The sequence below is a fragment of the Mangifera indica genome, chromosome 3 (genome assembly GCF_011075055.1).
Source record: "Mangifera indica cultivar Alphonso chromosome 3, CATAS_Mindica_2.1, whole genome shotgun sequence".
Classification (NCBI taxonomy): Eukaryota; Viridiplantae; Streptophyta; class Magnoliopsida; order Sapindales; family Anacardiaceae; genus Mangifera; species Mangifera indica.
The window spans coordinates 9864073-9891801 of NC_058139.1; the positions used below are offsets into that span (position 1 = coordinate 9864073).

Consider the following 27729-nt stretch of genomic DNA (forward strand, 5'->3'; position numbering starts at 1 on the left):
ACATAAACTAGATTATAGCAATATTGAATGACTCAAGAGCCATTCGATTTATTAACCAAAACGATGTTGTATTGTTAATATTTGAACAATTTATTTAAAAGGAAAAAGAATATTGCCCATACAAGGTTTGTTGAAATGACAAATGTTTATCCTTTTAAGTTTTAAAAAGTCAAATATTCACCTATCTTTCACTTCTATTAATGAAATGTGAAAGGATAAGGAGAACATATTATATAAATTTTTCTAATTTATTTTTCCTGTTCAAATCAATGCATGTTTTGATGAGAACTATAATTTTTGTTTTTATATATAATATTACTCAATTTGTTTAGGGTATTAAAGAACTATTAAAAGATAAATATCAGCAATAATTGATATTTGTATATTTATGTATATCTCCACGTAATTATAATTATATCATACATAGAAAGAATAAATTTTGATTACAAGTTTTAAAGGATATTAGTATGTAATTTTTCGGATCATTTGTAAATAAGACCAAATGTTATATTTGTGTGTTTTGTTAATAATAGATTGAAATAATAGGAAGGAAGAAACTCAAACACCAAAAACACTTGAGAAAATGAAAACAATGAACAAGTCCAAATCAATTCGAATTGTGCCAAATAAATTTAAATATGATTCAGATTAGGTTAAGCTTAACATATTTTTATATGATTTTAATCTAGATCAAGTTAAAATTGAAGGTTTTCAGCTTAAAATTCAAACTAATATGAAACAAATTCGATCCAACTGACAGGCCTACTTTTGACCATCACACCATTTCCTTTTCAGAACTCAACTGCATTCTTTATTTTTGTGATGGATTGCAAATTAGAAGCAATAGGCCTGAGAACTAAAGCCAGCCCAAAAACTTGGGCATTTAAAGCACAAAAAGAAAAGAGAAGAAAAGGGTAATCACATTACAACATAGAAATCACACAATTTGGTTGAATGAGTACATTCTTTAGCCCTTTTTTTCAACCTTCCATCATTTCTTAGCAACTAAACAGAGAAAAATTGTGTCTCCTTTTATCTTTTTAAACATGGAAAATGCTGATATTATTTAAACATGGAAAATGCTGATATTGTCCTTCACATGACTACAGCCTTACTAAGCTTCCACAAAACAACACAACAGTATCTACAGTCCTATCACCAGGCTAGGATCTTTACAATCTCAAAGTGCACACAAATTTTGATGAATATAAATTACAGTATGCAGGGGATACATGATAGAAAAAAAAAAAAAGAACAAGACAAGAATTAAACATAATATGTTAAGGCAATATAATAGACACGAGTCATCAGAGGAACTTATCATGACTTCCACTGAATTAGAATCATAATCATATATTTTTTAAACATTTCCCAGAGCTTTCTTTATGTCAGCCTGCATCAAGAAATCAAAAGCAAAAAGGAAGACCAACATGAGTTATTTGGAAACCACAAAAATGCAAGACACATGTATTGATGGGCAGCACTTGTGCTGGAGACATAGAGTACCTCAATTGCCATAGGAGGAGTTGTTGTGCCATAGCGATCAATGACATGCCCCTCTTTATCAACCAAAAACTTGGTAAAGTTCCACTTTATTCTGGACCCAAAGAATCCCCCAGAGCTTGCTTTGAGGAATTGGTAGACAGGTGCTGTAGTTGGGCCATTGACACGTACCTATATATAAGATAATTGAGCATCATTTCTCAATTACAGTTACAACTAAATGTCATCAACTAACTTCTGCAATCAAGGCAAGAATATCCAAGCAGATACAAACACTAACTCAACTTTCAAAGAATAAAACATGGTGATGTTAGGAACCATTGACATATTTTCAAATACATAAAACTGATAAACATGGTGAAAGATCTATACTGAAAACCAATTTAACAATTTTCTAATTTGAATGAGTATTCACTATCTGTGAACATCAACCAGAAATAAATAAGTAGACACCAGAAACTTATTCATTAAATCCGTGAAGGACAACAGTAAAGCTGAACCTGAATAAATTTGTAACTGACATAGATGAATAAACTAAAGCAAAGATAAAAGTTAGACAGCATCAATGCCAAACAAATTTTGAAATTGAGATCCAAACCTGATTCAGGCATTATGTTTTGACAGGATTACAAAATAATAATAAATAATATTTATTAATACTAATTATGATAATAATTAGGATAATCTTTATATGGGATAATAATTTATTAGGACTAATATTGAGGTGAAATAAATAGGATTGTGGAGTCATGAATATAGGTAAGAAACATGAACGGTTGGTATGAGCAACATATATAAAGGAGAGCTAGATTGTAAAAGAAAAAAATGAAAAATATTGTCTTTGAGTTTAGGGTAGCCTTTGGATGATTGGGAGGCTACAGCCTTGAGAAAAGATGACACCTCTTGTTGGCAGCATTGTTTCATACTGAAATATTTTGTCTGTTTAGAGGTTCCTATCACGTTGCAAGCTGGTTGATGAGGTGATTTTGAGTAAGATAAAAGCCTCAATATCTTAGCCAAAGCAATATGAGTTGGATCATATTCTTTTCATACCCATTCTGCCTATTCTTCTATCTATTATAATTGTGATTGTTCCTAAAGCTACAAATTTTTTATTTTATTTATATATTTCAAATATCTATTGGACTTGAAGATGTCATCACAGATTTTAAACAACACAACATTTAAAAACACAACTAATTTTATAACATTCACATCTAGCACCAGGAGTTCACACTTAGATTGTTGGCATAAAAGAGTAATAGCAAAGAGAATGTTTCACAATGAAAACTAAAACAATCTCTCCATGTAATTGAGTTTCCATAGTTAAATCATTCACATTTAGTAAATACGCTAAGAAACTGCTTCCTAAAAGGTAAACTGACTAGAAAGTTAGTTTAGTAAGGCAACATTGAGGAAAAAAAGAAAAAAAGCAATAAAAGGATTGATTACCAATATTCATAATAACAAATTCACCTTTTGAAAGATTGGATATTCAGCCTTGAATCTTGTACATGCAAATTCTTGAGCGTCCTGGCTTGACCCAGGCTCCTGCTTCAGAAATTGATTGCACGGAAATGCCAAGATTTCAAAACCTGAAATCATCCGATGAAATTTAAATTTTTAAGTCCCTAAAAAGAACATTTACACAAAAATCAGAGAAGAAACTAACAGCTGCAATATACAAAAACCTAATTTTTGTGTTGATGATTGCAACATCAAAGCAAAAATACGCTTAAACAATCTTTTAGCATAACAGAAGAAAATTTTAAAAAATTTACATAGAACATAGGCTATTGCATGCATGAGTTTGCTTCAATTAGGCCAAAGAAAAAACCATTCAAAAACATAAAGAAACAAAATTTACAGAAGCACATCCACTGATAGGTGACAACAGCTTAAAACAACAAACAAAATAACTAATTTGATTTTATCACAAATTTAAAAAAAAAAAAAAGGAAAATAGAATTTTGCACTTGAAACATGAAACATTAGAAGATGGAAGAAAATAAAAAAGAACCGTTATCCTTGTATTTGTTGTAGAGATCAGTCAACTGGGTATAATTCGAATTCGTAAAGCCACTGTTCCAAAAGCCAAAACAAGAGCAAAAAACGAAATCAGCATAAGAAAGAATAATTAAAAGCCCAAAGCAAAAGCAGAAAAGGGGAAAAGGAATACCATTTGGAGGCAACGTTGACAACAAGGAGGACCTTTCCTTTGTAAATGCTGAGGTCCACATCTTTGCCTCTGCTATCCTGTTCCAAACCCAATTGATTCAACACAAAGAAATGATTAACAATTCATTAAAGCAACAGAGAATAGAAACAAAATAGAATTAAAAAAAGAAAAAGAAAACCTTGACAGTGAAATCGTGGATTGATTTCTGCGGAACTGAAGGAGAAGCTCCCATCTGGGTATCAGATGCAACTTGTTTTCAGCTTCTATACGTTTTCCGTTCACCTTCTATATTTCGGAGGTTCAATTCAACCATGAATTCTTCAGCCATTAGATTTAATTATTAATTTATTATTATTATTAACGTTTTAAATGAATGATGGGACCAGCCTTGTCCAAATACGGGCTTTAATTACTGCGATAATGATGCATCTTTTATTATTATTCATATTAAAATATTTTATTAATAATGTAACGTAATGGATGATAGGAATGATAATCTAATTATTAAATCTTAATATTATTTTAATTTATTAAAAAAATAATTAACCATCTTTAAGTTACACTCATTTAATTAAGTAGCATAATTAAATATCATAGACTTCATATTTTAACTTTTTAACAAAAATCATAAAATAGAACATAATCTACCAAATTCAAAGTCTCATTACCCAAAATCAAGCGATAAAGATTTTATGTTACGACTAATTTTAACATGAAACAAACAATATATGTTATTCGAATTTAACGGATCCCTCAAGAATTAGGTGAAATTATTATGTGCAACATACCTAGTTTTTACCTAAGGTAAAACTTATTCTGTGTGATTAATTTAGTCTCAAAAGAATGATTTAATTCGGATAAGGTTTCTCATAAAAAAAAAGGTCAAACGACTATTTCTGACCTAAAGTATCATCTTATTTCAAGTTTTCATCTCTTAAATTTGAAAATCTTATTTACCCATTTATGAGTGGTTAAAGTTAACGAAACTCTAATTTCTTAAAATCTTATTTTTTTTTCCCTTCCTAAACCCAAAAAACTAACAATTTTCCTGTAAGTCAAGTTTTAAAAAATAGTATTTTCTTCCCTAGGATTTGGTTTTTGAAATTTTACACCATCTTTGATGGCATCTTCTTTCTCTTCCTCTAATAATCACTCCCTCACCATCTTTTTTTTCAACCGACAGTCCTAAACTTGATAGGAGACAATGTTTCATCAAGAAAAATGAAATATGGTCTCCCCGACAAAGACGAGATCTTTCGTCTTCATTGGATCTTGTCTTTGTTTTCCTAACAAAGCTAAGAGTTATTTCCATTGTCAATCGACATTGTCCAATCTTCCAAAGAAAAGAAACTTAACAACCGAAGGGAGATAAGACATCGAAGAGATATTCATCGCCGATGATAACATCAGATTTGACATTAGAGATTTGCAGAGTAAACCTTAGGAGGAGAATTATCATTTTTTAAAACTTGAATTAGAAAAAAAAAACTTTTAACTTTTAATGTTTAGAAGAGAAAATAAGATTAAATTTTAATTTATTTTTTATATTATAGATAAAATAATAATTTTATCTCTAAAACTGTTAATTTTAATAATTCATAAATAGATATTTGATATTTTCAAAGATAAGAGAAAAAAACTTAAAATAAAAAGATACTTTAGGTGAAAATAAATCCTTTGGATCTTGAAATCCAACCCATAACTTTTTCTAAAATCTCCGAACCTTAAATAATTGTATTTATTTCAAGCCTCCGATAATACATACAACTTTATCACCAGAAAATGACAGAAGCTGAATTCATAAAATCTAAAACCGACCAGTCTTTATGATGCACCAGCTCCCCAACAAACTTCTCAAACTCTCGTAAACCCAATTAATATAATTTCCAGTTATTCCTCTAAGAAGATTGGTCACATTGAACGATAAATAAGCTGCAACATTGAATTTATAATATATATAAATCATCAGTTTATATAAGCCACTCGTTCTAAATTGGGGCTGAATTTTTCCAATGTAACAAAAAATGTGGAACTTAGGTAGAGGTTCCATCATATGCCTAAACGAAAAGGGTTCCTATAAAGGCTTCCAACAATTTACACTTTAAAATTTGTAAAGGAATGAGAAAATTCTAGAGTTGATAAAAGTTACATTCCCAAATCCAACGCTCTCTCCCATGGCCATGACTATATTATCTTAACACCCTCCTGCTTTCTGCAGATGAGTTGATAAAATACATATATACAGTCCAAGCATGTAACTCCTAAGCCTAACCCTCTCATCTGAAGTTTGTTCCTTGGTGCAACGATGAGGCTTGGCTGAGGAAATGACTCACTCTTTTTGAACAAGCCGCAGAACCAAGATCAAAATTGGGTCAAACCTAACAATCATAAACTATAAAAATTATGTGACAAGAAAAAAAAAAGGCAATCAAAAGTTTTCAATAACAGTTGTCAGGTACAATAGAATTAGAGCTTTTTTAAATTGGAATTGGAAATGCCATTCCCCATTTTTCCAGAATAGATCGATTCCAATTTCAATTCTGCACTTGAATTCCATGCAAAAACCATAATTGCAGTTATTAAAATATCATACCGATGCTTATGGTGTAATTATATTTTGTTCATCTTGGCCGCCAACTGCCTGGAGCTGAAACACGAAAAAAATATCCTTCAGCCGCTAAATTTTGTTAAGCAACCTAACATACAATTCTAACAGGAGCTGGATAGCAGCTGACCCAGTCATTGCAAATTTTAATGATATTGCAAGAACAAAGCATACAACAGATATAAGTAAGAAATCTCAAAGAGAGATGACAAACAACGTTTGCTGTTTTCTTTCAAAAGATAATCTACCAATAATTTTACATACCCCTTATTCCCACCGGTACAGGACCTCCAGAAGGTGGTCTAATGGGAAAAGAGCTCCTGTGATTCATTCCCCGGGGAGGGTATGCCCACCCTTGGTGTGGCATTCTTGTTGGCTCACAGAAGGGACCACCATAACCAGGTCCATAAGATTCTTTGGCTTTGTCATGATATCTTGGACCTGGATAAAAAGGAAAGAACAGTATTAGCAATGCCACCAGAGAAAACAATGATACATCCGCAACTTACTGCTAAATATCCTCACCAGAAAAAGAGGGAGCAGGAAACCTCCAATTCTCTTGGAGTTCGTATGAGGCTGATTTCATTCTATCATGGTTATTATAATAATTTCCACCATCACGAGGCAAAGAATGGTGTCTATGTGAGTGGGAAGGCAGTGGGGGCTCCCTCCTAGATTTAACATTCTGGCCCGCCTGAATATATGAGAACTGATTTGATGCCGGTGCATGAGGTGGCAGGGGAGGGTATGGCTTGTGATGGAACCTTCGGCTATCAGATTGTTGAAGATTGTTTGACCGGCATACAGGATAACTGCCAAAAGAGCTAGCAGAGTCAGACATCGGCATTGGCATCTGATGATCCCGACAATCAGGAGGATGATAAAGAACTGCATTTGTGGGCATTGATGGATTCATTCCTGGTGCAACAGATGGCTGGGCTACAGATTGCCTCACATTATTTTGCATATTCTGCAAATGTTAGCCAAAACCAAAAAGAAATACTAAATAAACACATCCCACTTCTTTCAAACCACTACCGGCAAAGAAAAATTTTAAATATACAAATGACAATAGAACATACATGCATGCTTCCTCCATTAGAGTAAGGATCAGGAAGTGCACATGGGGGAAGAGAAGGAGGAGGTGGTGGTGGTGGAGGGGGAGGGGGAGATGGAGGCAATGGTGGTGACGAAGGAGGCACATCTTGTGGGAGTGGAGGGACAAAGGGCAATAACTGATCATGTGATGTCTGAGCAGCATTGACTTCAGCACTGTTATTGATTGAACCCATCTCCATGTCACAAGGGGGGGCCACATCCTCCATTTCAAGTTCACCATCAATGTCTTCCAATATATGTCTATGCTTTTCAATGACAGGGACTGTAACCTGCTCCTCAGGGGTTTCAGATTTACGTTCAGGAGTGACAGCTTCAAAACTCCCTCCATCAGAATCACTTCCTTCATCTTCATCCCTTAGCATGCGGGGCATACAAAATCCGGGAAGCTGAAAACTTGAATTGCTGAGGCAAAAGGAATGCCCTATCAATAATAACGTCTAAATAATTTAAGTTGATCTAGACTAAGAAAAAGATTCAACAAAGTCATACCTTCCATATTCATCAACAAACATACCCTCCATATCTCTAATAGGATCATCTAAAGCCCTTTCTGTTCTTGCTGAACGACGAGAATAGGCACCAGCAGAAGATGAAAAACTAAATGAATCGAGTTCTCGCATATGGTGACGAATGACTGATTCTGGAAGTATTCTTCTTTCCAGCCAAAGCCTCAAAACCTACACAAAAGAGGTAATGGTAAAAAATACCGGAAAGAAAAGACAATAATTAAACTAGAAAATAAGTTGGAAATATTCCTCTACTTGCCTTTAAACATTGCCTACGATTTTCCAGAGCAGTATTACCAGGAGGAACAGCAGCTGACAGTAAACGAGGCAGCACAGCCTGAATAGCCGAAGGGTATATACCACCAATATCACCTGGATATTTATAACACAACCAAAAACCCCCACAAGCAAATAATTTAATTTTAAATCATTAAAAATTTAAGGAAATCACGGTATAACAAGACTGCAGGTAATTTACCTCTCAAACCTCGAGAGCACTGAGCTATAGAATCTACAAGGAAGAACAAATCCACCCGTTTGTGCAAGCTAGACTCATTCTCCAAATTTCGAACTAGAATTTCCACCACCTAATTTAATAAAGGAAGAAAAATAACACATGATTAAACTGAACAGGATATCAACATTTCAAGGTAGTCAAACTTCTTTACCAATGAGGTGAAAAAAGGTCTTCAGGAAATTTATAAGAATATTTTAAAATAAAAGTGCGAGATGAGGGCTAAAAAAACTAGTGAGAAACATAATTCTTACAAAGACCCAATAGAATATATCATCACTACATTCAAATACCACAAACTTCTGAAAATCTTTCCTTATTTCTATTTGTGAACAATTCTGTTTGCATATCAGCAACAAATCATGCATTATGACAGTGAATCATTACCAAAATTCACAAGATTCAAACGCCACTAGTAATCCATAAATTCACTCTCAGAATCAATGAGAAAAAAGAAAAAGAAAGTGAAATACCCACTAACAATTCATAAACTTGCTCTCATCATACAAAACCAAAGTATATGCAGAACTTTCATCCTACATATAAAAATCTGGGACAACCGTGAGTTAAAAGTCCTATGATGAAATAAGAAAGCCATAATACTCTTCCCATTAACGATGTAAAAATCTACAGTTTTATAAGGTAAAGAAATGAAGCATGTCAAATAAGCAAAAATGCAGTATCCTACCTTCGCAGAAACACCTAACTTTGCACAGTCAATAGCTATGCGAGTTGCTCGGCCAATACTCTCCTTTGTCCTTGTTAATGACCCAAGCAAAGCCTCAAAAGAAGTAAGAGCAACATTTGATTCCGAATAGTTACTCCACTTCCCCACAGATTTTGGTCTTTGAGTTATGGATGTATCAGTGTTTCCATCTTCATCAGCAGCTGGAGCACCCAAAATTTTCTTGTGCTGTGAATGAATATTGGGGCTACAAGGGGCATTCTTTTGAACATTTGCACTTTCTGATGTAGATATGTGACAAAGTGAGGTATTGGAAGTAGAAACCCGTGCCGGAGAATCCACCCCATCAACAGTAGATGAAGTTAACTGAACGTAGGAAACAACCTTGTCAACCAAACAATCAACAGAAATGGAAACCAAACCTTTATCCTTCTGACTTTCTTTATCTTTAAGCTCTTCCGTAATGCCACACCTAAGACAAAAACGTAGAGTGGATATTTAAATTTAGAATAAAATATACTAAGATATTTCCTCCAACAGTAACAAAACAAGGAACAAGAAACAGAATCAAGAAAATGATCTGTCAGAAAAGAACTAAAAACAGAATCAGAACAATGCTTAGTTAATACAGATCTCACAGGCTCTGCCATCAGCAAATTTGTTACAATTTTTCATCTTAATTGTTCACCGTTTGAAAAATTCTTCCATTACCATGTTCTAATATTTGAGACAAGAATTGAGGACATAATATTTTCACATGCCTTTTGGAAAGGTGCCATGATTTTATTCAGTACCTACTCTACTGAGGCTCATGAATTTCTTATCTCAACTTCAGAAGAAAAAAAGATACTTTTCTGGAGCCAATGGTAAAATAATGTTGGTTATTCAGAGAATAAACCAGACTAAAGTATAGGCATATCAACTTACATTCCATTAATTTGGCAGTTTTCATCAATTTGAGACCTCAAAGACTCACTATTACCACAACCAGTTTCCTCCAAATTGTACTGATGGGCATCTGCACCAATCTTAGGTGAAACCTTAGCCCTTTCATCAACCCCTGACACAGGATGCAGACTTGACTCATTTTCAACAGTATCAAGCTCTCTCTCCAGATTTTCAGCTCTAAAATCACTCAACCCAAGATTCTCAGCATTGCCTTCATCCTTAGATAGCAACAACTGATCAAATAAATCTTGGTCTGATCTAGATATAGCCTGTCTTTTGTCAGGACTAGACAAAATATGTTCCGGCATTTGAGCTTGAACCACAGTCTGGATGGTATGCTTAGCCAAAGGTAAACCCGTAGGGTTTTTGCCATCAACATTGTTCATAGGCCCTACAACATCTGCGTGCAATTGATGTTTTTCGCTCTTACAACTCTTGATGAGTTGATCAGAACTCTGTGCTTCTCCAGAAGATTTGGTAGACCCCTCCAAAATTCTGGGATTTGTGCTAGAACAGAAACCAGAAGCAACATTGTCAGCAGAGTGTCCACTGTGCAGTCCCATACCAGTCCCTTCTTTGCTTTCAATAGTCTCATTAGAATATCTTGTTAAGGATTCAACACATAAAACATCAACAGATGGATTTATGGTAGATGATGCCTCAATGCACACTTGACCGTCTTCAGCAGCATTAGCTGACATTGCCTCCAGTGCACGATGAAGGCGTTTAGATGGAGGTAGAACAGCTTCACCATCAGCAGAACAGACATAAGATTGTTTTTTTGTACCTTCCCAAAGCTGTGACCTATTTCCTACGATTTCAGTGCAGTCCTTCAAAGGTGATACATTCTCTGGAGATCCATTAACTCCAGAAGGATCTCTATCAACTAGACTATTATCATCATGATTCGAAGAGGGGCTGGTTTGCCCTAACATATTAAAAGTGACATCCTTGAAAGATTTTTCTTCAGTCTGCAAAGAATTTTTCAAACCATCTGCAGAGGCTTGTTTGCCCATTCTAACCCTGGCTCGTTTCACTAACGGTAGGTGTTCATCTCCATCTTCTTTTGAAAGATTTTCATTCATATTGCCATCATCAGTTTGTGAGATATGACAATTATTTATCCCCACATCAGCTTCCATGCCAGTTCTTGCAGAATAATCAACTGCATCACTAGTACTTCGCTTTCGAGTTGGTTTTCTCTTCTTCTTAAAGAGAACAGCCTTAATTTGGAAATCAAACCCTTTGCAAAACTCAACATCTCCCTCCAAACACTCAACAACAGTCTCTGAATGTTCAACTTTACAACCAGAATCCACAGTGCTGCCTTCATTCAGACTGAAGGCATCAGATTCAGCTGTTACAATTTCAGATCCATTGTCCTCAATGCTACCATTTGATATATAAGCAAATGAATCCACATCATCACAATCAGAAGCATCAGGTGATTTTCTGGTTCGTTTATTCCTTCTTAAGGATCCATCTCTAGTAATGTTGGCAGATTTGTCCCCTACATTCTTACCCTCATCACTATACGGCATCATACAATTCTGCGATGTATAGGGTTCAAACCTTGATAAGCTTCTTGACCTTCGTGCTGAAAGTATCTTTCTCTGTGTATTTTGAAATGGCAAGCCTCTGGATCTTTTTCTTGAAGAGTAGGTGGTTAGAACAGGTGTTTCTTTAACAACCAAATTATCAGCAGGTTCTGCTGAGGTCTCTTTATCAGGATTTACATCTAATGGTCCACAAGCTGGAGCATTCTCAGATGGAAGACTCAGATTGTCAGCAGCTGTAGTAGAATTTGAAGGTTTCAATCGTGAATCAAGTGTTGCTTCAGAAGCTTCTGTTCGGTCCTTCAATCCAAAGCATGCAGATGACTCCACTGAATTCCCACCATTTGCCAGATTGCCCTCTTCACCAGAATTGGAATCAACCTGGTCCTGTTTCTTTGATTTCTCGTAACTATCTATAATTTCCTGCACAGCACGAACAAAATCTGCCCCTCTTCCCTGGCGTTTAACCAAAAGAGACTGCTTTTTTTCTTCAGTAAATGCTTCAACATCAGCAGGATTGCAGAAGGCTCTGCATAACAGATTACCCATTCAAATGAGGTCACTTGCCATTTTCTTCAATCTAATTCCTAGTAAATGCACTTGTAGACGAAATGACATAAAATGGGCCAAATAAAACAACTAACACCAAAATGCATTTCACCCTCATCCAGTAGAGAAACCAAGATAAAAGTTAACAGAACAAACAGACAACCCTCACCAAGTAGAAAAAATTCATGTGCAAAAGAAAAAGGAAAAGCTTTTAATTCATTTTATACAAGTGCAATGTAACACTTCAAAAATTTCTATTGAAGATTAACAGTTTAAATGTCACAGGATAACATGTTCCATACAAAAAAAGAATAAGTATATTCAACATGTATAAAAAACGCACAAGTGGCATAGACACAAATGCATGCACAACACATACTTGCTGAAAGAATAAACGATACAGTGAGACATTTCTAAAATTTGTACAGAATGATTGATGGCTTGAATTCCATATGGTAAAATGTTTCACACAAAAAAAAATGTATGGTTTCAACATGGATCTTGAATAAACTCAATCACAATATAAAACAATCCCCATGTTGTGTAAACACAAATGAACTTTCAACACATTCTTGCTAAATCAATAAATGGAACAAAAGGCACATATCACACATCTGCCCCCCAGTATCATGTGTCTATATAAACATATTGCAGACCCAAATCATTTGAAAAATATCAATAATTCTGAGGTCTAACAAATTGCACGTTAGATTTCTGAAAATAATTTAAACAAATCAAGAAGGTTTCGAACAACTTTCAACCATTACAAGAAACTACAATGAGATAAAAAATCACTTGTTTCACATGAAGGGGGAAAATTGCCATACAGGTCTGGATTTAACCAATCACTAAAACCCACAAAAGAAGCAGCAAAAAAGCAGACACCCATGCTCATTCATTTATGTACATAAATGTCGACACAACATACATTTGGTTAACAAACAATTTATAAAAGGAAGAACTTAAATGTTTTTCTTCACCATTCTTCCTCCAAACAAAAACCCCAAGATACGGAAGCAAGAAACAAACTTTTCAGCTTCATCAACGGCTTCTAACTAATATACTTGATATAAAAGACCATCAATAATATCCTTCATTAAAAACATTATATGGAGGAACTAAAAGGCCTACTAGGAAATAAAAGGAATTATAGTATGTATTTACATAAATCAAATCTATCATCAACCAACCAAGAATCTAGTATGATATAAGTTTTTCCTAGTCTCCGAAAATATATTCAATGAAATTTTTCCACAGATTCATAAACTTATTACAAAAATAATTTCTTGATGAACAGTGTTCTAGCCAGAAAGAGGATCCCAGGTAAGGGATAAATGCATGCAAATGAAATACACAGCTGAGCTATGATAAAAAACTGAACCCAAAGTCTCTGGACCTCACAAACCAAGAACATAAATTGTGGCCTTAATAGCCATCATATTCCAAAACAGGCCAAGCTTCAAACAAAACCTAAGATTTTTTTTTTTTTGGATAACCGTGGACACTACTCGTATTGAATAGATGGGTAAACTCGGGCCACAATGACCGAACCTACAACCATTGCACTAGATAAGTCAAGGTGTTATAAGCATGACAGAGTCTCGAACCCAGGCCTTCACCTTAAAGTTCTAATGCTCCACTTGTTTTGTTAACCCTTGAGATCAAAACCTAAGAAATTGAACAACACCCTAGCTCAAATTTTGGCCATCAGTTTCAAAATGCACAACAGCCAATTGGCTAAGAACATTTCCTTCAAGTAACTAATAAGTATATCAACTTGAAAAGCATGGCTTTTGATTTTGCAAAAAAAAATAAAAATAAGAATTCACTGATTTGTTAGCTTTAGCTTTGTTGTAACTTATCAATAAATTTATCATTTATTCATTCATCTCTAAAGCCTTACAATTCATCAAGCAATCAAGAGATATACTAAAAACAAAAGTTCCAAAAAATTAATTTGCATTCAATTTCAAAATAACACACTTTGAGAGGCACAAAAAGTATCTATAAACACTGTTTAAAACTAGACCAACTAGTTGGATTGGCCCAACTGGACCAGAGTGAACCACAGTCAAACTACTTGACGACATTTTAGCTCTGTCAAACCTTTATGATGATGTCAGCATAACAATACAATTTTTTTTTTGCAAAGACTGAGACTTGAACTTGCGTGTCAACCTTTACATATGTTGAGAAACACCACCAGGCCACAGCATGTTTGGATTATAATTATTTTATTTAAACTATTTTTTGTATTTTATAAGAAAATAAAAAGTTTTACAATTGTTGGGACTTAAACTCAACACCTTATCAATTGATAAAGTGCATATATGTCATTAGGCCAAGTTTATTTTTATCTTAATATAATTCAGATTTTATATTTAATAATTAATTATGCAAAATTATTTTGAACATTATTTTTAATATTTATTTAAACAATTCACCAGTTTGACCACCGATTGAACTTGACTCACCAGGTCAATGTATAGTCCGGGTCTGGGTCTGAAAACATTGTCTTTAACTCTATATAATAATTCTATCCCCACATAGAACTACTCAATTATCTTCCCCAAACTCAAGGCCCAAGACTACTCAAACAAATTCTAAGTCGCATCAAACTTCAAAGTTCATTTGTTGACAATTTGCAAGGTGTTAGGGGGAAGCCCTTTTCATATTGTTTTAAACGAAATTATTCAAACTAAAGCTTCTCTTAGATGCAAGTCTATTACATTGACACTTTTATTAAAAAAAATGAAATACTATATTGCCACATATCACACATCTATCACATTTCTTCACATTGTTGTATTAACATAGCTAATGTGCAAAATGAACACCTCCTAATCTCAACACTCCAATAAGCCAGCCAACATAATGTTTCACACATTAGCCACAAGAAAAAAAGGCATTCTATAAATCTAATGCTACCATAGCTGAAAGGAGACATTAAACCCGATACTGCAACCTAAGAAATTGGTAAAACAGCCCAACCATGTTATAAACATATATAATAGTACACTTTCACAAAAGTTTTTTCCAACTTTTATTGATGTCATCCCTGACCCAACATCCCAACCTGCCCAACCAAACACATCTTAGGAATCGCATGTGCAAACTCTTCATATCCTTCTGGCAATAGATAAGATGAGGCACATTTTTAGCCATGCACCAGCAGCATGGATTTGCACTAAAGATAAGACATCCTAACAGATGCTCATCTTCATCAATCTTAACCACTCACTGGTTGAAATCTATAATTAATGAGAACATATTGTATATCCAATGAGCCTAAAATTCTGAAAGACAATACTCACATGTATTACCGAAGCATGATTATCACATATAATCATCCCATACCACAATCCACATGCTGAAGTACAAAACAACCACTTGAAACAAGTTTATACAAATGTTCAGAGACAAATCTGCTACAAGCAGACTAAAGAAATACCCACAGTTTGGTCATATCTTCACTTTGAACAAGAAAAAAAATGTAACTGACATTTGGCTTAAGAATTACTGATGAATAGGATAACAGACAAACAAAATCCATCCATTTCAAAATACACTAATCTATCACCTTCCACTTTTCATTGGTCAGTGGAGACAGAAGAGCAACTAAACCTTGAATTTATCATTATTAGGTCAACATTATTAGATGTATAATGAACTGTAATTTAATAAAAGTGGTGATAAAATGTTAACTAAATAATTAAATAAAATCCACACCAGAGAGATTAGCCACAGTTAAGATGCATCAGGAAATTGGTCACTTTGAATTATCTTGTTTTGTCAGCAAAATCAACTTAATAACCATGCCCTTCCTATAACAACTGTCAGTCATTCAATATCACCATTAATAAATACAATTGTCAATCAGTCAATAGAAAAAAACAAAATAAAGTACAAACATAAGAATGCATGACCACATAACTAAGCAATATGTTAAATCATAAAACACACAAAATATCATCCAAACTCATACCGAAAAACAGTCTAAACAAAAATAACGAGCTCGTTGTCAAGAACACTCACATTTGCTGAGTTCCAAAGAAGTACACCAGTACCTTCTTCCAATCTGCTGGATAGCCCCACTTCGCAGGCTCACTTACCTGTTATCAGAAACCAACACATTAACCATAAATGAAAACCAATGCATTAGGCCAGTTAGCCAACAAAACAAAAATAATTTAAAATTAAAAATAAAAAGACAGAAAGAAAAGTGTCTGCAACATTTGGTTAAATTCAGATGTAAGTACAAGCATTAAAGAAAATGATAATGCTAGGTAGTTGAAGCATTTCAACATCACAAAATTCACTCTTTTACACCAAATTTAACAAGCTGCTTTAAACTAAACGAGATAAAAGAATCAATTTCTCCAAAATGTCTCAAGTTAATGAGAATAACAAAAGGATTTGTAAAATTAGTCTTCTGATGCGCAAGGGTTAGTGACATAAAAAATTATTCCTTTTTTTTTTCAATTACGAAAGGAAAACCCCAAGAATCCTGCTTTAAGCTTACTATCTATTAAAAACAGGCCTCCAATCAAATCACATGCAAATAAAATCACCAAGAACAATTATAAGAAATAAACACCCCGACAAGAGTATATATACTCTTGACTATGGAGACACTAGCAAGCCCAAATTAGCAAAAACCAGAAAAAGCATCAACCCACCAAAATCATTAAACAAACCACATAAAATGAAACTGAATAGCATATCCTACTACTGCCAAATCCATGGAAAAACCAAACTTTTCTGCTTCTCGGAATTAATCATACGCACAAACAGAAAAAGGAAGAGGTGCATACCGTGGCAGGCCAAGCAGGGAAGCCTTTAACTTTGGCGAGGACGAGATCGCCGACCTTCCATTGACGTCGAGCGGCGGCTGCGGCCGCGGCTTTGCCGGCACCTTTTCTCCGACTGGGCGCCATCGGATGCTCAAACGACTATATTGTATCACGAAAAGCGAGTCAAAGCTACTAAAGAAAGCACAAAGTGAGAGATACGCCAAAACGGCTCGCGGGTAGGAGCTCCTTGGCAGTGTCTAGGGTTATCGAGGCACGATTTGGCTATGAAATTAGCAGGCATTGAAACGCAACAGTTGGCAGAAGAAAGAGTGAGTAATTAATTGAAAACCCTAATTTTGATGGAGCAAGCGAGAGTGAGTTCGTCTGTGTGTAATTTTGGGAATTATTGTGGGAAAATGAAGGGCATACCATTCCCCACAACACAACAGAAGAGGCAGATATTGAAATTGATTGGTGAGATATGTCTAAAGTGTGCCGCTAGTGCGTAGGATAACATTAGAGTGCTGTGTGCCAACCTGGGCTAGATTTAAATTTAATATTAATATCCGGCCAAATGACTATTTCCCACCCAAGGTATGCTATAATGACAATTTCCTACCCTTTAACTATGGAAACACCAAATACCCACCCATAGCCAGTTAAAAATAATGGTAGTAAGGATAAAATCGTTATTTTTTCTATAATATTAAAAAATAAACTAAAATTTAATCTCTTTTACCCTCCTAAACTTTGAAAACTAAAATTTTCCCCCAACCTAAGTTTTAAAAAATGACAATTTCATCCTAGGGTTTGGTTTTGAAATCTTCGACTACCTCTCCGGCTCTATTGTCGACGACCTCTCCCTCCTGAGACATTCTCTCTTTCCAACGATCTCTTTCCTCCCATTTGGAGGGTCGATCGGTATCGGAGACACCTTGGGAGACGAAGAACTTCGTCAGGGAAGACGAAGAACTTCGTCCTCTTTGTCTCCCAAGGCGTCTCCGACGTCGATCGACCCTCCAAATGGGAGGAAAGAGATCGCCGGAAGGAGAGGATGTCTCGGGAGGGAGAAGCTATCTGCAAACGCTGAGGAAAAATTTTAGTTTTTAAAGTTTAGGGGGGCAAAAAGAGATAAAATTTTCAGGCGTTAGGGTTCTGTTAAATTTAATCGGTCATGGGTGGGTATTTGGTGTTTCCATAGTTAAAGGGTAGAAACTTGTCATTACAGCATACTTTGGGTGGGAAATAGTCGTTTGGCCTTAATATCCTTTCTTTTTCCTCTATATTTATCATAAATATTTAGTTTGAGCTATTTGAGAAGGCATTTCTTTAAAAGTAGTATTATATGTATAAATTTTATATATAAATAATAATATATTATTATATAATAAAAATAGTTAAAAATTAAAAATAAAATAATAATTAATTAAATATTAATATATCATTATTTGTGTATAAAATTATATACAAAAGTTATACACAACACATAGTATTACACGTTATTTATACACAAAATTATGTATATATTTTTAGGCCAAACGTCTATTTCCCACCCAAAGTATACGCTTTTGTCAGTTTCCCCCTATTAACTTTGAAAATACCATTTACCCACCCGTGACCAGTTAAATTTAACGGAACCCTAACCCTTGAAAAATTTATCTCATTTTTTCCCCTAAAATTTTAAAAACTAACAATTTTCTCTGGCCCAAGTTTTAAAAAACAACATTTTCCCTCTTAGGATTTTTAATTTTTTAGAGTTAGTTTTCCGGTGCCATTTCTTTCTCTCCGGCGACCTCCAGGCGACTCCTCTTTCTCTTCGGCGCAGCCTCCTTCTGGCGATTATGCTAGACACAGTCGTCGAATCTTCTTCGTTGAGACGAAGACGAAGACGAGGTCTTCGTCGACGAAGACCCCATCGTCATCTCTGGATGAAGACGATTCGTCTTCGTCAGAGAAGGACGAAGACAAGTCGTCTTCATCGATGACAGTTTCCAGGACAATCGTGTCAGAGAGAGGAGTGGCCTGGAGGTTGCCAGAGAGGAAGAAATGACACCAAAAAACTAACTCAGAAATTGAAAACCCTAGGGGAAAAAATGCAGTTTTTTAAAACTTGGGTTGAGGGAAATTGTTAGTTTTTATGGTTTAAGGGGGAAAATAAAATCAAATTTAAGTTTATTTTTAATAATACAAACAAAATGATGATTTTACCCTTGAAACTGTTAATTTTAACTGGCCACGGGTGGGTAAATGGTATTTTCAAAGTTAATGGGGGGAAACTTGACAAAAATGCATACCTTGGGTGGGAAATAGTTGTTTGGCCATAATTTTATTGTTTTGAATAACATTTGTTTGCCCTTTCTCCTACAATAATATTATATGCACAAATTTTATGTATAAATAATTATGTATCATAATGTGATTGAATATTTATTCAATCGTATGATGATATATTGTTATTTATACACAAAAATTATGCAAGTAATACTACTATTTCTTATATATAAAGAGTTACTTAAAATTAACCTCTAGGTAAATGGAACTTGGACAAAATTTTCTCTTCAATGAATTGAGGTCAAAAGACTTATTCTCACCCAAGGTTTATTGAAACCCCAAATTCATACTCATTAATTTTTGAAAACACAAACTCTCACTCATAAATGAATAAAACTAACAAAATCAATTAATTTTAGAGATAAAATTGTTGTGAATTCAATAATATATTAAAAAGCATAAAACCTTATCTCATTTCCCCCCTTAGTTTAAAAAACTAACAATCTTCACCTCAAAATTAAACTTTGAAAAGTTACAATTTTCCCCTTGTTAGGTTTCAATTTCTCCAACAAAATTACTCCAACTCTCTCTCTCGCTCCGATGACTGAACTCACTCTTCTTTAGACCTTCCCCTCCCCAATGGTATTTCCTGTGCTTCAATCATGATTTTTCGATCAAAAAATGATTGAGAGATTTGGGTAAAATGCTTATTTTCGACCAATGACATTCGTTTTCGATCGACAATGGCAATGTATGCTTGTGAGATCTGGGTCGATTCCTTGACGCTCGTTTTCAGCTAACAACACTTATTTTTAGCCAACGATGCTGATTTTTGTGTAAAGGAATGTCACAATTCTAGTGTTTTCTTCGTTATAAGTGTTCTTGTAGATTAGGGTTTCTTCATCGACGATAGATGAATAGAGTAGTCACCAAAGTTCCTTGATTTCTTCATTGGCTAGAGAGGAGGGGAGAAGTTGTTGGCATTGTTTGTGAAAACAATGGAAACAGAGGTGCAGGTGTAATGTTTCTAAACTTCGAGGCAACTGTAAGCTAAAATTTTGAATAACATAAAACCCAAGAGCAAGGGCAAATTAGTAATTTTTAATTAAATCAATCGATTTTTTCTCATAGATTTGGATTATAAGTGAACATTTGGGTTTTCCAAAATTAATATATACGAGTTTGAAGTGTCAACAAACCTTAGATGGAAATAAGTCTTTTGGCCATGAATTAATTGAATTTCTAAATTTTATGTAGAAATTAAAGAACTTGAAAATTGAAAAGTAGCCTATTGGGGTTTCAAGTAGGAAGCATGCCTAAATCTTAAAATATAAATTTGTAACAAATTGTCTACTTAAATTTAATTAAAAGATTGAAGATCTAATGAATGATATTTTTAAATTTTAAATATTTTATAATTATAATTTATATTTTAAAATAAAATAATATAAGTTTAATTAAGGGAAATTAAATTAATTGTTCTGAATATTAAGGTTTCAAATAAAATTGTCCCAAAATTTTAATTTGAAATAACAAAAATGTCTTTATATATAAATAAAAAAATTTCATATCCCTAAACATTTTTTTCCAGGAGATCCCAAATTTTTAGATTAATGTAATATTGAGAAAATAAAAATTGAAAAGTATAAATAATTAGACAAAGACTATTACAGCTTTTATATATTAAACTAATGAATTGTTTGGGTTTTCTTGTTACTATCTGAAATCTTTGAATGTGTTTAATGCTCCCCAACTTTGAGGAGGACACGGGCATAACGCCGCACTGTCTGGGAGAGTAAATGGCTAGGCTGGGCTGGATTGGGTCTCTTTTGGGATTGGGTTTTAAAAGCCCATTTAATTTAGAGACCGTTCATCTTGACAATTTGGAGAAGTCGAGGCCTCGAGGGATTTTTGTTTTAGTTTCCTAGTACGTGTCCTTGACCACACTTGCCCGGAAAAATCAGGGATAGTATTTTATTATTTTTTTTCTGTTGTGGTTTTGTAAAACAATAAAATTATATATATTTATTTTAAATACATAAATAGATATACACTTGACATGTGTTATCAAATTATTAAGTGATTTTATATTATAAATAAAATAAAGTCTAATCACATAATAATATATATAAGTATATATCTATTTATGTAGGTACGCATATTGTTACTCACTGTAAAATTAATTGTGAGTAATTGATTCTTTGACGTATATTAATAGTTACGTATACTTAACACAAATTTAAACAAGGATTAGCTATCAAATTGAATTTATCTTACAACAATTCTTACGTATTGATTTGTAGTTATAAACTTTGCATATTGGGATCAAGAACTAACTAGTCATAAGGCCTAAATTGTTAGAAATTTTTTTTATGTATGTTCATATTAATTATAATTTTAATTTAATAAAACTAAATAATTTAATAGTTTAATAAAAAATTATAGGTGAATTTAAACGATCAATAAAAATAAATTTAATACACTTTATAAATTATAATCGAGTTTACAGTATTAGTGTTTTAAAGTTATTAGACTTTTTATGAGATATAATAATCTACTATATATTAGTTATGTTTTCTTTTTTAAAACCATTGGTCCATTGAATTTTAAAATTAGAGTTCAAAAATCATTGACCTAGTATTTTAAAGATGGAATTTCAATTTGATGAGTTCAATTTTGACCTTAGACATTGTTTTTTTTGGGGCCAAAATTAGACCTATATCACTACCATCTATAGCTACCTTTTTTGCTACAATTTGGAACAAAATTAGAGATGTTTATGCCAATGTCAGCATGTGTTCAAGTGCTCACTTCTATTCTCCATCCATTGGAACCATGTCAAATGAGCTCAATTATGTTGAAGAACAATCATTGGGGCCATAAACTTTCCTTCTTCTTCCACATCCTTCTAGCACATATACAATGACATGTCATTGTATAATACACCGTTAACATGTTCAATAATTTATTAGTGAGTAAGAATCATTGATTGTCAACAAATTTGAAATGAATTGGGATTAGAGAGAAGTAAATTCATCATTAGGGTTTATAGACAATCACAAGTTTGAAAAACTTGAAAGACCAACTTGTAAAGCCAAACATATAAATCAAAGGTCAATTGGGTCATCAAGTTGTCTAAACAATTTGGAACCAACTAGCCAAACATATTAAATCGAACCAATCAAAGGTCAATTGGGTCATTTAGCCGTCTAACCAATTTGGAACCTACCCAATCATGGGTCCAACAAGAGTTGCTTACGGTGCAAGTGTAACTATAAGCCTTACTCATTTGGTTAGGAGCTTAACCTATGTCAAGTTTGTATTTATGTATTTTACTATAGCGTATCTATTTTTTATGAGGTTACATGTTATAAGATATTTTATTTCTATATATCTCAATTTATTGGTGATTTGTAACTTTTGTTACTCTTAGTAAAGAACATAGTTTCACTGTTATCATAATAGATAGAATCAACACTAAGTAATCTAAAAAATGTAATATTTCAATCACACAACTTGAGAAATTGTCTCATAGCAAGCCACAAATTAAAAATATATGGTTAAGGATGTTACTAATGACTACTTCATGTTTTTTCAAGATATGGCCCCTCCAATGAGCATAAAATTATACCTATATATGAATTTTATATCATTTTCACAACCATTGATTTTTTGCAAGTATCACACTATCTTTTTAATTGCAACCCACTGATCAATACTTGGACTTAAGAGGTATCAATCAAGAAACTCAAATAAAAAAATTATTTCAGGTCTTTGTTCATACATTTGCATATATTAAACTTCTAATAGTGTAAACATAAAAAAACATTTCATATAGATTCCCTTTAAATCTCATTCTTTAGATTATCGAGTGTTCATCATTCATTCATTATTTTTTATGTTTTATATATTGAAGAAGAAGGAGCTATGTCAACAAGGGATTGTGTGGAGGGATTTACTCTTAGATATGTTAAATATTTTTGTAATGTTTTCACGTTATGCACATTATTAGATGATGTTATATTACTATGATTTATAAGACAATTTCCACGTAGTTTTTAGACATGTTATTTGATGCTCTTCGTGAATGAAGTTTTAATTTCCATTGAGAATGCATGACTTTTGAGTGAAGTAAGTTAATACTTCCTCTTTCGATATGTATTCTCCTCAAAGGTTACCTATTTGGAGATAGTTATTACAACAATTCAACACACTTTGATGCATTGCCCTTTTTATAGCATGCACGACGTATTATTTTTCATGAGCTTACACATGCAATCACTTCCCTTCATGTGTCATCATGTGTTGATTCTGGTCTTTCATGCATTGAAACATGCTCCTAGAACATTCTCATGTGCTTCCATGCACTTGCCACCCTCCACATGTGGTCTTTTGATATATGAGATTAGTGAGAGTTTTATATTATAAGTTATTGAATTAATGTTTTTGGTTCTATTTAAGTTATCGGATGATCATGATCATGTTGATAAATTGATTTGTATACAAATATATGCACATATATATTGTCATTATGTAACATGTGTCTCAAAATTAGATTTTTTTTTTTTAGTATGACAATTGTATATGTCACAAATTTCATCGAAAGTGGAGAGAGAGAGGGATAGATGAGCATGAATTGGTAAATTTACAAATATTAGTGAACCAGATACATGGTTTCAAATTTGGTTTTTGTATGGCCAAATGACTGTTTCCCCATCAAAAGTTTGATAAAATGACAACTTTCTACTTTTTTAGTTTGAAAAAAATAAAATTTCCCGATCACTAATTCTAACAATTAAAAGGTATTAATGTTATTTTATTGGATTAAATTGTGAACATCATTATAATGGAAAAAATGTCATTTTTAAAATTTATTAGGGCAAATAAATACTTTACCTACCTTGTTTTGAAATGTATTATACTTAATCTCGTATATTTTAAAAATATACTATAACTAAAATAGTTTATAATATGATATTTACACCCTTAATTTATTATATTTTATTCAATTATTTAGAGTTTATCAGTCATTTTTAGAACTACTGGGTCACATATTGAAACTAAAAAGAAAATATGAACTTTTTCAAATTACAAAAAAAAAAAACCACTTATAATTTTTATTAACACATTTAATATTCTCAAAAAATATATTTATCTCTAAATATATGACTATATAACATTGATATCCCTATTTTTATTTGTGGGAGTACAACTTTTTATTATTTTAAATTAAAATTAATATAAATTAGAGTAAAAATTATATAATAAATTTTTGAGTGGAACTTGAAAGTTTTTTTAGTTTTTTTAATAATTTTATTAAAATTTTAATAAATTTTGTTAAAAAAATGAATAAACAGATGAAAATTTAATTTTTTTAATTTAAAAAATAATAATTTGTCATCTCATCAAACCTTGGGTGCGAAATGGACGTTCGGCCTTCTTTGCATCAATGAAACTTAAAAAGCAAGCGATATAAACAACAAAATCTGTGTTTGTTAAAAAAAATTGAGGAATGTTATAAAACACCAAAAGGGCTAAAATAGAGAAATAAATTTCTAATAAATAAATACGAAAGAAAAATGGAAATAAATATAAATATTTGTATTAATAAAATATTCATTAACTAATATATTTATAATTGTTTTTAACGTGATTCCATCTTTTAAAAATATTGCATAATAATTCTATTATCAATACTATCAAATACATTATTTTCTATATACACAATTAAATTATTATTTAACCGTTAGTCACTCATTTTATTTCGTAAATACTAATTCATTATTGAAAATGTCTTTTTTACACTAGTAGGGACAATCGATAAAATTAACACTAATTCATCAACAAAAAAAACTAATGAAACACTTTATTTATCCTTCTTAATTTCAACCATCATTTTTGTAAGATTTTTAATCTTATTGATTCTTATAAATTTTATATTAGAACGTATATTTAAAATAAAAATATTAAGATGAGAATCAAGTGTCATGAGTTATTTGTCAGAAAAATCTTCAGGCTAAAGTTTAGTACGACACATAAATTTTGTTTATCACAAATTTTTATTTGAACATAAACATGCTAAACAACTAAACAATTTTATGTTTATTTTATTGAAACGATTATTTAGCTTTTAAAATTGTATATCTAAGATATTATAAAATACTTTAATACAATAATAATACACATTTGTGATAACTTGAGTCTTATATTATAATCGGCCTCGAATAAAAAAATTTACCATCCATATTTAGGACTTCAATATCATGATTGATGTAAAGATATGAAAGGAAGATGAAGGAGCGTTGAATGAGAAATGCCAAAAGAGAAGCGGAAGCACAGAGAAAGGGCTGAGAGAGCTTGATAGAAAGAGTGAAATGCGGTGCGTTTTATGTTCTGTGCAATAAAAATATAATACAATGATAATTTTGTAAATAAAAAAAGGTTTTCATAACTAATAATAAGTGTAAATAAGAATAGTTTATATAACTAATGATTTAAATAAAAAATTGGATTTATAATTAATGGCATAATTATAAATATATATATATTTATGATTTTTTTAAATTCAAGTCCCCTCCCTCCACCATGTGAAGTTGTATAATAAGATAAACATCAAACCATCCCTTGAAATAAAAGTAAAAAAATTCTTAATAAATTAATTATTCCTAATAGTAGAAACTTAGTTTCTTAAATATATTATACCTTGTTAATTTATAAGTTTTTGTAGTTTTTATTACTATTTTGTAGTTAATTTGGTTATAAAAATAATTTATTTATATCAAATCTATATTATTATAAAAAAATATATTAATTTTTTAGATTAAATCAGTCAAAAGCAAAATACTTCAATTTTTCTAAAAAAAGAGAGTGGATAAGATTAGGGTAAGTGTGATTTTTTAAAATTCAAAATTTTCATAAAATATTCTAGTATATTTGAAAATAAATCAAAATAATTTAAAATCTTGAATTTTATAAAATCCGATTTACCTACTTATTTGCCTATTCGTGTATTTGTCTACCCTGTTATTTTTCTACAGAAAATCAAAGTATTCAATTTTCATTAATAAGAGAAGTAGAGATGAAAGTAAAACAGATTTAGGTTAATACCTTACTTAAAACAACATAATTTAAAAAAGGGCGATTAAAAATATATAAAAGAAAATAAAAAAGTTAAGATAATTAATTTCTTTAAAAATAAAATATTTTTTTAATTTTCTTTTAAAAATTATAAATAGAAAAAAATAATAAAAATTTTTAAACCATGTATTATTATTATTTTATATATTTAATAATAAAAATAAATATATCTATTTTAAATATATAAATATAAATATATTTATATATATTATTATATAAATAAATAATTTTAAATTAATAATGAAATAATCTTTAATTATAAAATTTTAGATATATATATATAATATTTAGATATTTGTAATCGAAACACGGCAATTTAAAAAAAAAAATATCTAAGGAAGATTTCTGAATTAGTGCGAAACGTGTAAAGACTAAAGTAGTCAATTACAGATCCCGTACGACACCTAAACCAAACCAGCCGCATCAAAACGACAAAAAGCATCTGGATTTTCTGATGGGTAATCCTATTCTCCCACAGACCTCCACTGATGGTGGTCCATTACTCTCTGCAAACACGCCACGTATCTGGAAAAGTCAGAATGAAATTACGTGTTTACCTCCACGTGTCCTGTCAAATTACTGTGGAACTCGCTTCCGCTCATACACATAGAGATGCTTGCTTTTGACACGTTTAGGAACACGTGTCAACGGCAGCATTTTGACTGACTTCGAATCATCATCTGCCAGCCTAGGCCTTGTCTCCAACTCAGTGACAAACCAACTGTAATCATCACAGTTCAAAAAGTTAAATGGTGGGGTTCTCCAAACGGCTTGTTGTCTTGAAGTGGAAAGTTGGTGAGAGAAAATAATATATTTTTAGTTTCAATAATTCTCGAACAAACTGTTCATCTGCCTTTGGCCTTTGTCTCTTCTTCTTTGTGGTCCACACCCTTGCCACGTGATGAAACGTATGCAAACTACTTTGTAACAAATTAGCCAATCGCAAACTTACACGCTTAAGCTCCTGGTGCACCCACGTTCTCAGACAATTTTTTGTTAAGAAATCAATAGATACTCAAATGGATTTTGTTTTGTGCAATTTCACACACTTTTCCGGACTTCGACACGTGGAACACTGACTCACTGATATTTTCGAGCCACGAGAGAGATATTTCAGAATCTGATAGTGCATCGACACGTGCCACCGGTTTTCAATCAGTACATTTGCTGACATCTTTTCTTGATTCTTCAGTCAATTCACGCAATAAGACGTCAACACGTGTTCCCATCCAATAGCCTTCTGACACTTACCCTTTCTCAAACCAGAATCCATGGCATGGCAGTGAAAACGAGTGATCTATAATTTACATGACTCGTGTCCAACATTAAGCTTTTGAAACAGGTATATATACATATAAACGCGT

At 32.4% G+C, this 27729-nt stretch overlaps 1 protein-coding gene across 4 annotated transcripts; it reads right to left on the reverse strand.

Moving 5' to 3' along the window:
• Positions 1-1030: 1030 nt before the first annotated feature.
• On the reverse strand, positions 1031-17397 carry LOC123210452 (protein HUA2-LIKE 2-like). 4 transcript variants are annotated; one of them, XM_044628812.1, is made up of 16 exons: positions 16979-17392; positions 16200-16276; positions 10039-12144; positions 9115-9583; positions 8391-8499; positions 8172-8284; positions 7896-8083; positions 7370-7808; positions 6813-7257; positions 6552-6728; positions 3861-3931; positions 3683-3759; positions 3524-3585; positions 2980-3098; positions 1507-1674; positions 1031-1393 (listed from the first exon to the last, which is right to left on the reverse strand). In XM_044628812.1, the coding sequence occupies exons 1-16, from the start codon at positions 17099-17101 to the stop codon at positions 1361-1363; spliced, it is 4776 nt and encodes a 1591-aa protein (XP_044484747.1). In that variant the 5' UTR covers positions 17102-17392; the 3' UTR covers positions 1031-1360. The 4 variants fall into 4 exon arrangements, with proteins under 4 accessions (XP_044484747.1, XP_044484746.1, XP_044484743.1 ...); XM_044628811.1 differs by lacking the exons at positions 1031-1393; positions 1507-1674; positions 2980-3098; ... (1 more) ...; positions 3683-3759; positions 3861-3931 and adding exons at positions 5611-6060; positions 6276-6329 and having other exon boundaries at positions 9115-9392; positions 9534-9583; positions 16979-17397; XM_044628808.1 differs by lacking the exons at positions 1031-1393; positions 1507-1674; positions 2980-3098; ... (1 more) ...; positions 3683-3759; positions 3861-3931 and adding exons at positions 5611-6060; positions 6276-6329 and having other exon boundaries at positions 16979-17397.
• Between the last annotated feature and the right edge of the window lie 10332 nt (positions 17398-27729).